The 12,123-nt window shown below is 29.7% G+C and overlaps 1 protein-coding gene across 1 annotated transcript in view; it reads left to right on the top strand.

The window, feature by feature from the left end:
* The window catches only part of LOC106476702 (midasin-like), a 236,786-nt gene that overhangs the window by 37,341 nt on the left and 187,322 nt on the right, over window positions 1-12,123 (top strand). Inside the window, exons 10-16 of the mRNA XM_022381378.1 lie at window positions 511-647; window positions 5,632-5,809; window positions 9,001-9,113; window positions 10,047-10,198; window positions 10,616-10,676; window positions 11,060-11,174; window positions 11,563-11,647. Of these exons, the coding sequence (XP_022237086.1) occupies window positions 511-647; window positions 5,632-5,809; window positions 9,001-9,113; window positions 10,047-10,198; window positions 10,616-10,676; window positions 11,060-11,174; window positions 11,563-11,647 (841 nt within the window). The remainder of the gene's footprint in view (window positions 1-510; window positions 648-5,631; window positions 5,810-9,000; window positions 9,114-10,046; window positions 10,199-10,615; window positions 10,677-11,059; window positions 11,175-11,562; window positions 11,648-12,123) is intronic.

Raw genomic sequence — 12,123 nt, 5'->3', positions numbered from 1 at the left:
ACCCATACAAAGATTAATTACTGAAAATAACAGATAAAATATAAAGTTTTTTCTTAAGAAATGTTTGATAACTGTGTGGACATTATGAAGATTTCGCATGAGAAATTTCAAAATTTTCTGATGCATAATAGTATTTTAATCTTAAAATGAATATTACTTTGCATGATAGATAGGCGATATGCAAAAAGGAAAAAGATATGGGAAAAACATTGCTTTACAAACCTCAAGAGTTAATAAAAAAATTCTGATATTTTGTGTATGAAAGCATTGTAATATTAACTGATAATCTGCCAAATTTCGTTAACATTTGCTCACTAAATTAAAAGTTATAACAGGTAAACTATAACAAGCATGAAATGGTTAAGAGGTCGGTCCCTGGGACCGATCCCATGCTGAAAGAGTCAAACTGTGTGAAAGATGTACTAGTTATATGTGATATGCTATTAAAAATATACTTGTGAGAATTTCAAACTTTTACTGAAAATTTTCAGGTAATCTTGACCAAAATGGCCAGTTTTGCAGCACCTTGTAGATCGCATGTTGGATGTATACATAATGTTTTCTGATGGTGGTCACCACAAAGTCAATATATCTGAGTCAGAAGGTGGTTCAGTTCCAAAATCTGCTCGCAGGCTCATTTCTACGAGGTAAAATGTCATCTACCTACATTGATATTAGTGAACACAGTCTCATTTCTAAAAGACACAAAATAATAATTTATATTACTATCAAGACAACAACCCCATCTTCACAGAGTCTTATAATTAACCTACATTATCATCATTAAAAACAGCCCTGTCTTAACTCGCTTGCCATGGGCAAGTCAAAGTGCACATCATGATTTTTGATCTTTAAAAAAGTTACTTTCAATATTCAGTTAAACTACTTCATTATCATGGCATATCAATAAATTTGGTATCAAAACGGGGTTAATAAATCAAATTTTAATATTATATATATGTTTTAAGCTCTTAATTTTATAAGGAAATATATTTAAAAATCCTCAATCTCCCCTAGTGTGAGAATTGTGACGTTTGCTCTCTTCTCTAATTCATTTACCATCCTCTGAGCCCACCTGTCATATCCTCTTTTTTATATGTTGCCAAAGTTCTCTCTGATGTTTAATACTATATTATCTATAAGCAATAGAAAGCTAAAATTTAATCTATCCTATGATATATTTTATTGCATTGTTATCTGTTCATAGAAGTGTCTATTTCACTTCCAATTCAAACTATTATTTTCACGAGAAACATATCGATGACCCTAGCTGGATTTTTAATAGCTTTTATTGCATATTTAGAAAACCCTATGTTAATTATAGGACATTGTCTGCATTTTACATGTTATTATTCTGTGTTCTTAGGTGCATTATTTAGTTAAATAAAAAAGTATTTAGTGTATTAGTACCATTAATCATGGGTTCGAATCCCCATCCCACCAAAGATGGTTGCACTTTCATCTATGGGAGCATTATAATGTGACAGTCTGTCTCACTATTTGTTGGTAAAAGAGTTGCCCAATAGTAGTCATTAGGTGAAGATGATTAACTGCCTTCCCTATAGTCTTTCATTGCTAAATTAGGGACAGGTAGTGCAAACTTCCAAACAAATAATCATTAAAAATTCAGATTTTTTTGTGTGTGAATATACACAAAACATATTAGAAATTGTAATATTGAAACTCTAAAGGTCAATTTAGAGTCATGGACTCAGTTGAATTGTCTAGGCCCCTAGTAGGAGAGTTAACAAAGTATGGTGTAATTTACCTACATTATTATCAGTAAATAGATTCCAGTCTTGTAGAGGTATTATGTAATGTACTTACATTCAGCACTTCCTTTAACATGCACATGTGTATCTGTGACATCCAAAATAATCTTTTGGGATGTTTTCTCTTAAGCATGCACCATATGCACAACCTTCTGTCCTTACAGAAACTCCAAGTAAAGAAAGAGATATTTATTTAACCGTGTTAAATCTAAGTTAGTCTGGATTGTAAACATCAGCTCTAAAATATAATTATCCAAAATTATAGCACCCCCCCCCCATTCGCACAATGGTATGTTTGAGGATTTAAACCACTAGAAACCAGGTTTTAATACCCATGGCAGGCAGAGCAAAGATAGTCTTTTGTGTTGCTTAGTGCTTTAGTGCTTAATAACAAACAACAACATCTAATATTAGATTTCCTTACTAAAATTGCTTTCATTATTGGTTACTGATATGCACAAAATCAATGTTTTTCCAACTGATGACCCTTTATAGTGTGTAAAACTATTACTAATATTTTTTGATCAGAATAATTTCAAATACCATAGGCTTTCAGGAGTGCATCAACAAAACTTTATTCATTAATGTGTACTATTTCATCATTCTTAATCATTTATTTAAAAGAATCATCAAGTTTCGTTTATGGTTACTCTAGATGTTGTGGTATTCTCAGGTAAACTGATTTCTTCAAAAGTATCAGATAGATCCCTTTAATAATAGGAGGATTAAGCAAGACATTTGTGGAATAACTGAATGGATTTTAAGTTGGGTGAGAAAAACTAAACACTTGATGAAAAGTAAAAAAACCTTTATTTATAATCCATAAAAAAAAATGTGCATACCCATATAGATGAGTGGACAGTTACCTCTACTGTTAAACTAGTCAAATTTGAAAACCAAGTAAAACAGAGTGAGAAGAAAGGTTCCGATCTTAAAAGAAATCTTGTATTCTTTCTCTTGTAATGGCATCACCCCATGACTGGTCAGTCTTTCACAGCATGCATTGGCTGAAAGATATGATCCACTTGGCCACAAAAATGATGTAGCAGAATTTTGGAAGCAAATCTGGTGTCGTCTGATATGAAACTGACAAAGGTAACTAGAAACTGAGAAATTGCGATGGTTTTTCTGGACCATGTGTTTTATGTCAAAATTGCATAGAAACGAAACAAAATCAAAAATTTCTACCTTAATAAAGATGGTGTAAGACACATAATTGATCATATATCATGTTTCTGGCTTAACCTCAAGTTGATGGTTAAAATTGAATTGAAACTTAAGACATAGTCAAAAAGCATGTTAATTTTTCTTTTTCCTAAGAACATGAATATGCCACATAGATAATGTGACCTTTTAACAAAAATACCACACTTAACTACATAACATTAAACATAATTAAAAGAAGAAAAAAAAACTTTTAGCCATAATGGAAATTCATACAAAATGATGCATAATAAAATTACATGAAACAATCAAAGGAAGAACCCTCCATAGTAGATTACCATAAAAATGATATGTTTAAACAACACAATCCAAAAATACCCTTTAACAATGAATGAAACATAATGACTCTTTTACAAAGAAACACATAAAGACAGAGGACACTCTTAGATTAAATAGATAAATAAATAAATATATAGTCATACAAAATGATGCATGATATAATTGCATGAAACAATCAAAGGAAGAACCCTTTATAGTACATTACCATAAAAATGAGACATGTTTAAACAATGCAATCCAAAAATACTCTTTAATAATGAATGAAACATAATGACTCTTGTACAAAGAAACACATAAAGACAGAGGACACTCTTAGATTAAATAAATATATAGTTAAGATGCACCCTAAACACATCAAAATTTTATCTCACACTTACATGCTCATGTGTGTAATAGATAGAACACTATAAAAAAAATACATACACCAAAATGTACAAATTAAATTATAAAATATAAAAAACTTCAAGTTGGTCAAGGTTTCATTTCTCCCCACATACTAACAGGTCCTTTTTCAGAGCCTGAATCTGTTCTTACATGAGTTGATTTGGGATAACTTCTGATGGCTTGACTGGAATCTCCATCCTTGGCATCCTCTGGGCCTGCTCCCTGGGCATCTACATGAACAAGGCACGAGAACCATTGGATAGTTGACAAGAAAGATTACCCAAGGCTAAAACATTACCTTAAGTACTGAAAGTCCAGCTTGAAGTACAAGGTTGGATAAATTCCAATTATTCAGAGGTTCAACTAAATGTGTAGGTTAAAGGGGTTGTAATGCAATTAAACCCACAACTTGTTACTCAATCTACTGATCATGTGACACACAAAGTACTCATGCACTGTATTGTCCAAAGAGCATGTATATGAAGAACCTGGGAACTTTTTGATCCCCAGGCTTTTAGGAGCCTCTGCCTGACCAACTACTTTTGCCTGTACTGTTCTCTATTTTCCCTGCCAGACAACTGAAACACCCTCTCAGACCCAGCCTCATTCAACTGTTTACCACATACAGTGCCTGGTTCCAGTAGAAATATATTGGTGTTTGAATCTGAAACTGATTTCTATGCAGTTGAATTGATAAAAGTAATGGCCCCTGCCTTTGCATAAGAACAGAATGTAGCTCTGTGACAAATAAATAGTAAGAAGGAAAATAACTCAAGTTTTAAGACAATATATTTATGATTTTATTAGCTTTAGAAACTTGAAAATTGTAAAACAAAACTTGTAGATAGCTAAATTTGACACTTCTTGACATCACCAAATTTGAAGAAATTTTCAAACTATTAAACTGTTGATTTAAAAATAAGCTTCAGATGAATGAAGAATTAACAGATTTGTGGCTAAGTTTCATCCACTGATAAGTTGTACTGTGCTAGTGGGAAAACTTAATTACTGCCATTTCAAAAATATTTACAACAGCTGACAAAAATCCAAAATTGTGGGTAGCAGTTTTGATTTTTTAGAAATTACTATCTAAAACAAATGTTAGTAAAACTTTCATCAAAAGAAAATTTAAATCTCAAAATTTCAGTTGTAACTTTGTTTTGGATGTAACTTGAGGTGATAGATCACAGAGAATTTTTCAAAACTCATTTTGTTATTTTGCCCCAAGTAAAAACCCAAGATATTTGGCTGGAAAGGGTTAAGCATGTTGAAGTATTCATGAACTGTAATTTTAATATGAAAACATTTTCATACAGTTGTGAACTTCAGTGATTGTCAAGGTTGGTTATTATTTGCTTTGTACAATCTGTCTCAAATTGAGGTTAGAAAATGAATATAGATTTACCACTTACAAGGTTGTTCAATTATGTAAGTTTTAAAATTGTAATTTTACTTTCTTATTTATAAAAACCTGATAGAATATTTTTCCTAAATAAATAACTGAACTGATTTTATGACTATTATTTAACCCTCAAATTATTGATTTACATTCCATTAATTTCTCAAAGGACCCACATATTGTATCATATTTAATATTTTATATTTTTGCTTTTCAAAAAACTGAGTGGAAAAAAAATGCTAAAAACAATTGGGTGAAATCTCTTGTTCTTTGTATAAAATACACAAAAAAACTCCAGAAGTAATTAGTTGGACTAATTTAAATATTGATGATATTTTTCTTTACATTTTTTGTGTGACTTTCGTTATCATGAAACCAACCAAATAAAGGACACAGTTTTAAAAACCTTAGGGGCACATATCCCATTGGTAATTCTACGGTTTAGGAAAGTATTTAAAATGGATGAGGATACCACTTTTTTTAAGTTAGATGAAAATCCATACAACAGGCATTGTTCAGTTTGGTAGAAGATTATAGAGACAATTTGTAATGTCAATCTACTCTGAAATATAGAGATTTGATGAAATGGTGTCACCGAGTGGCAAGAGAGTTTGATCTGACCTCTTTGAGTGTGGCTCAGGCAGCATTTCAAGATGCCCTAGATTTCTTCTGTCAGAGTTTTCCAGGTATAAGTCAGAAAATATCAATAGCCTGCATGATTGGACCAAAGTTCAACTTTGCAAAGTCACAGGTTTGTACACCTATTTTCTGTTTTGTAAGATTAAGGTACATTTTCTTGAATACATTAAACCAATATTAACTAATACTTGAAAAATACAGCAGTATTAAAATGAGTGAATAAATTACACTTGAAGGCATTTGGTTACCATAAGTAGTTTGAAAGATGAATTGTTGTTCTTCAGGGGTGAATTTTTTATATAATTTATTTTAAACTTCATACTCATTAAGGTTCTTAATTTTTTATGCATAATACCAATATCTTGATTTGTTATTTAGTCATGATATACTCGGAGAGAATCCCATATCATTCAGCTATGTACTTTTTATATATAATACAAACTTCTTGATTTGTTATTGTTTATATTCAGTGATAGTAATTTCATAAAGAATATAAACTTTTTAACTTCTAGATTTGTTATTTATGTATGATACTTTTATACAGAATATGAACTTCTTGGTTTGCTATTTAGTTGTGGAATTTTTACACAGAATATGAACTTTCTGATTTGTTATTTAATTATGATACTTTTATACAGAATATGAATGTCTTAGTCTGCTGTTTAGTTATGGTACTTTTATATAGAATGGTATGCTATTTACTTATGGTATTTTTACACAGAATATGACTGTCTTGTCTTGGTTTGCTGTTTAGTTATGTTACTTTTATACAGAATATGAACTTATTGATTTGTTATTTAGTTTTGGTACTTTTATAAATAATTTTAATTTCTTTATTTGGTATTTAGTTATGGTACTTTTATACAGAATATGAACTTATTGATTTGTTATTTAGTTATGGTACTTTTATACAGAATTTTAATTTCTTGATTTATTGTTTAGTTAAGATACTTCTATATAGAATATGAACTTATTGGTATGGTATTTTTACACAGAATATGAATGTCTTGGTTTGCTGTTTAGTTATGGTATTTTTATATAGAATATGAACTTCTTGGTATGCTATTCACTTATGGTATTTTTACACAGAATATAAACTTACTGATTTGATATTTAGTTATGGTACTTTTATACAGAATATGAACTTATTGATTTGTTATTTAGTTTTGGTATTTTTATACAGAATTTGAAATTCTTGGTTTTTTATTTAATTATAGTACTTTGTGTAGAATATGAACTTCTTGACTTGCTATTTAGTTATGGAACTTTTTATACAGAATACCAATTATTTGAGTTCTTGAGTGTAACTTCTGTTTTGTTAAAATAATATGTATTTAAGTAGTTTTCAATTCAAGTAATAAATACTGAAGATGATTTAAAAATAATTGTTAATGGTCAGCACGTTACTGTTTTGGTCAGTAAAAATAGTGCATTGTTGATAACAATACAGTTGACCCCACTCCACCCAAACAAAAAAAAAGGATAAAACAGTCATAATTTCATGAAACTTTTGGTTTTGATGCCTTATATTTTTACTTTCATCTGTGGTTTATTCATGATTATATTTTCAGTCAAAGCTGTATAAAGTAACTGTACAATTTGAAAACAAACGTATCCTTGAACTATAGTTTTTATATGCTTAGAAAGTTGTCTAGTTTTAGTAGCTTTATGTTAGAAACCTGGCATTTTTATTGTTTTCTTCCACAATTTATTTCTTTTTTTATGCAACAGATTCTAAATTATAGAGAAAGGAGAAGGGGATTTAACGACCCAAAATGACCCTATCAGGAAAGTTTATATAAATAGTTCCAAAATAAACTTTACAACAAGAAACCTATTATCTAAATTTCATTTTTTAAGTGTTGATCATTTTGTATTTATGACATTGTTAAGCATTGTCCTGTCCTATAGTTGGATTCATAAAAAAATGATATCTTAGATTTGATGATGTGTGAACATTTTTTGTTGAACTTCTGTTGTTTTCTACTTGTTGTGATTCTAAGAAACCAAATAACTTTATAGCTTTAACTTTTTCTGAATTAAGATTTGTTTGGGAAAAATACAGTGTGATGAAAAGCAGGGGAAAATTTTATAAAGTACTTAGTCATGTGACATGTTTATGCAATAAATAAACAACATAAACCTTGGTGTTTCTTGAAATAATTCTAGGAATTTTTCTTGGTGAAATAAAACTCATTTGAAGAAAAAAATAAAGGGAGGTTTGGTACTATTCTGTGGGCCCAAAGGCTGCAACCCCCCCCCAAAATGACACTTTGACATATGGGATGGTGTTTGATGATTTAACTTGCAAGTTTCTACAATCTTAAGAATATGTTGTAAAGAGTTCTTAAGTGTTCAGAATGTATGTAGAAGTGGTAACTCATGCAATGGAGCACATTATCTTGTATAACCATTTACACATTTTCAAAAACGATAAAGCCAAAAGGAAAGAGTTTTTTTGTGGACACCAAAGTTTTAAGTGGTTTATTTTATTATAAGTGTGTCATATGTCTTGGCATTTTATATAGTGTTTCTCTGGTTTTTCATAAACTGCATTTTTTGTAAACAAACTTTAGGTACCTTAGTTGGAAAAGTTATATCTGTTATATTATTTGGTTTCTGAGGATCACAACAAGTACAAAACAATGATATTTCAATGAAAAATTTTCATACACCATCAAATCTTAGAAGTATTTTTTTTCTAATTCTGACTTTTGTGTTTATGACATCATAAATCCAAAATGGCCAACAACTGGAAAATGAAACTTGGGTGAAAAAAATTTTTGGGGTAAGAGTTTTATTTTGGTAATTATTTTCATAAGTTTCATGATGGGGCCATTTGAAACCCTTAAGTTGTTATGTCCGTGCTTCTATAGTTAATTTGTATATTGACATAAAACAAATGTAAATTTAGTATAGAATTATTAACTTTACAGTATATCTAATGATATTATAATGATGCACATAGTAATATAAAACTGTTTGAAAGTAGGAGTAGAATGTTGTTACTAAGGCAGGGTTATTGTTTTTCATATTTTGACAGTCTTTAGTTGTGTCATTTGACAGCTTTTGTCATTTTTATCTAATACCAGATTGAGTTCTATATCCAAAGTGTATGTATAATACTTTGAGCTCCATAACCATTCTCAACCCAAGGCTTAAAAGATGTCTATTTAATCATAAAAAATGTTTATTTGTGAAAATTCAGAATTCAGTTAGATAACTAATTTTCCACTTGCTTTATAACAAATTACCATTATTCATTACTGTGTGATTTTATAAAGCTAATGTTTTGTCTTTCAGGCTGAGTTACTTTGCTGTAGATATAAACCAGAAATTAGTATTACTACTGAAGATTTGACAGTTGGTCGAGCAGTCTTACCCAGAAAGCAAAGTGGGCTAATTTCTTGTCAGAGGTGGGATATTTCTAAAATGGACTTGTAATTTTTATTGTTACATTATCTTTCTAATATTAGCTGTATGTTTGGGACATTTTACAGTTTCAGTAAGAGCAGTTGATAGTAAATTATATAATTACTTGAGTTTTTACTTGCTTTCTTGCAGCTCTTGAGGATATTTATTTACTTTATGCATTTGCTTGTTGATACTGTAGTTAGAAGTTTAGATATAAAGAGGAGATTGACTTTGAATAGCTTAATATATCTTAACCGAATGTTGGTTACTTGAAGTTATTTTTAAAAGATGAAAATGGTACATGTGCCTATCAAATCAACTTTTAGTTGATCTGTTTTGACATGTTTTTCTGGAATCATACAAGAATAACAGTTATGATTAGTTAAGCACATTTAAGAAGCCTGGCATGGCAGGAGGTTTAGGCACTTGACTTGCAATCTGAGGGTCGCGGGTTCAAATCCCTGTCACACCAAACATGCTCGCCCTTTCAGCCTTGGGGGCATTATAAAGTGATGGTCAATTCCACTATTTATTGGTAAAAGAGTAGCCCAAGAGTTGGCGGTGGGTGGTGATGACTAGCTGCCTTCCCTCTATTCTTACACTGCTAAACTAGGGATAGCTAGTGCAGATAGCCCTCGTGTAGCTTTGTGCGAAATTAAAAAAAAAACAACAAAACAAACACATTTAAGAATAATTTCAAAATATGTTTTAGAAAATTATATTTGAAATGTGACATTATGATTTTTAGTAAACAATGAGACTAAATTATTTAGACATTTTATATCTCACACAAAGAAATTGGATAAATTATTATTTCAAATTATAAGAATTTTTTATTTATTTATTGGGAAAATGAAAAGGGAACTTCTTTGTTAGAATGAATGTATTATCTTTAATGTAGGGTTCCTTCTAAAAACCTTATTTTACAATTGCAGAGTAAAACATTGTGTTTTTGCACACACTCAGCAGTCTTTGGCTCTTTTGGAATCAGTAGCTGTTTGTGTAGAACATGCAGAACCTGTGTTACTAGTTGGGGAGACTGGCACAGGGAAGACATCTTTAGTTCAATATCTTGCTCGAATGACAGGTAAGCTTTTTTGTGTATTTTTGATTCATTGTTTTTTTAGTCTTAAGGTTTTGTGGGTGTGCTTTTAAGTAATATTAAAAAAAAATTGTTGTCCTCTTTCTTCCTGAGTAAATGAAATTTGTTTTAATTGTAACCAAGTCACACTCTTTTTAACGTAGAATCTTCATCTAAATCATCTATGCATCCTGTAGAGTTTTATGAAAGCTTTCAATCAGAATTTTTGTAAGAATAATTGAAAGAGAAAGAAGACAAAATTATAAAGAATCAGTACAGCTGAGAGGTGTTAGAGGTAAATTAATTCACCAAATACTAGAAAGATTTCAGTTGGTTTATTTATTTATATTATTCATTAGATAATGAAACATTAACTTGTATTTCCAAATGATATATACACATGCACACAATTTTTTTTTTCAGGTCATAACCTGACTGTAATTAATATGAGTCAGCAGAGTGACAGCATTGATCTACTAGGCGGGTAAGACACAGGGCACCTTCTGAATTAAAAACTGATTTTTGTTATTGTTCCATATGTAGATCTATTAAATCCTCCTTATGTGCATAAATAAGAAAACTATTTATACAAGTAGTTTACTAAACATTTGTAATACTAGTTGTGATCTTGGAGGATTTAATTAGTTAATTAATAGGTAATTTTACATGTCTGTAATTCAGATAAAAGATAATTTAAAGTCTTAATCAACCTTTTCTCTACCAGTAGGCATCATTTAAGAATTTTATAAGTAAAGAGTTAAAGCTTTTTTTTATGAACTTTAAAGAAGCATTAAAACAATTTACCATATATATGTATGTATGTATATTTTTATAGAAGTACATAATTTTTTTATGTATATTTTACAGCTATAAACCAGTGGAAATAAAGTTATTATTAGCACCTTTAAGAGATGAGTATGAAGAACTTTTCTGTGAAACATTTTCTCGTAAACAAAATGCCAAGTTTCTTGCTCACATTATGGTGAGTGCATATTTACTGCAATTATGTTTGTTGTAAGTCAAAAGTTAATTAATAATAAAGAAGAAAAATTGGTTGAAAACATTGTAAAGTTTAAGTTTAAAATAGCCCTTTGGTATCTAAAGATCAGCTACTGGTAATTTTTTACATCTTGTGCAAAACTTACTATATGTGTGTTATAATACATTTACTTATTGTTAATGCTGACCTATCAGATGATGTTTTTTAATAAAGAATTTATTTATTATATAAGGGTTTACATGAAACTAATGCACCAAAGTAGGAGATACAAATTTTGCTTTATTTATAATTAAATGTTTCAGTGTAATTAACTTTAATTCTGTTATTTTTTCAATGTCGTATTGCTGTGATACTTATGTTTTGCCAATAGAATTGCTTTGTGAAGAGACGTTGGGAAGATTTGTTTAACTTAATGTCACATACGCTGAAGAAGGCCTTGAATCGTTTTTCAGAAAGTAAGTTACTTGATTTTGAAACTAATCAGTTTTTATAAACAATAAAATACTTTCCTATGTAATGTACAACTTTATATTTTTAGCTAATTTTATTTTTTGATTACTTTTGATATGCGCATCTTGTATATAAGGAGCAAAGCTAAAGTTAATTGTTGTGTAAGAACTGATTTTTATTATCTTTAGAGAAGGTGCATTGTTTACTCAAGAATTTTGTTGTAAATGCTTAATATAAATGCAGTATTTACAAAAGAATTGTAGTACATTGTTTACTAAAGAATTAAGTAGAAAATGCATGGTTAACACTAGAATTATGTAGAAAAGTTAATTATTAAGTTATTAAAGTTTTGTGTTATAAAGAGCATTATTAACTGTCTTATAGTGCACTAGCTGTGTACCCGTCCTTCATACGGGTTGTGTGTATAAATGATACATTAATTTAACAATTAACAAACAAATTACTTGTACTTATCAGCCTT

This window comes from Limulus polyphemus, unplaced genomic scaffold, assembly GCF_000517525.1.
Source record: "Limulus polyphemus unplaced genomic scaffold, Limulus_polyphemus-2.1.2 Scaffold158, whole genome shotgun sequence".
NCBI lineage: Eukaryota > Metazoa > Arthropoda > Merostomata > Xiphosura > Limulidae > Limulus > Limulus polyphemus.
Note: the sequence above shows the minus strand (reverse complement) of the source record. Positions and strands in the feature narration are given on the sequence as shown.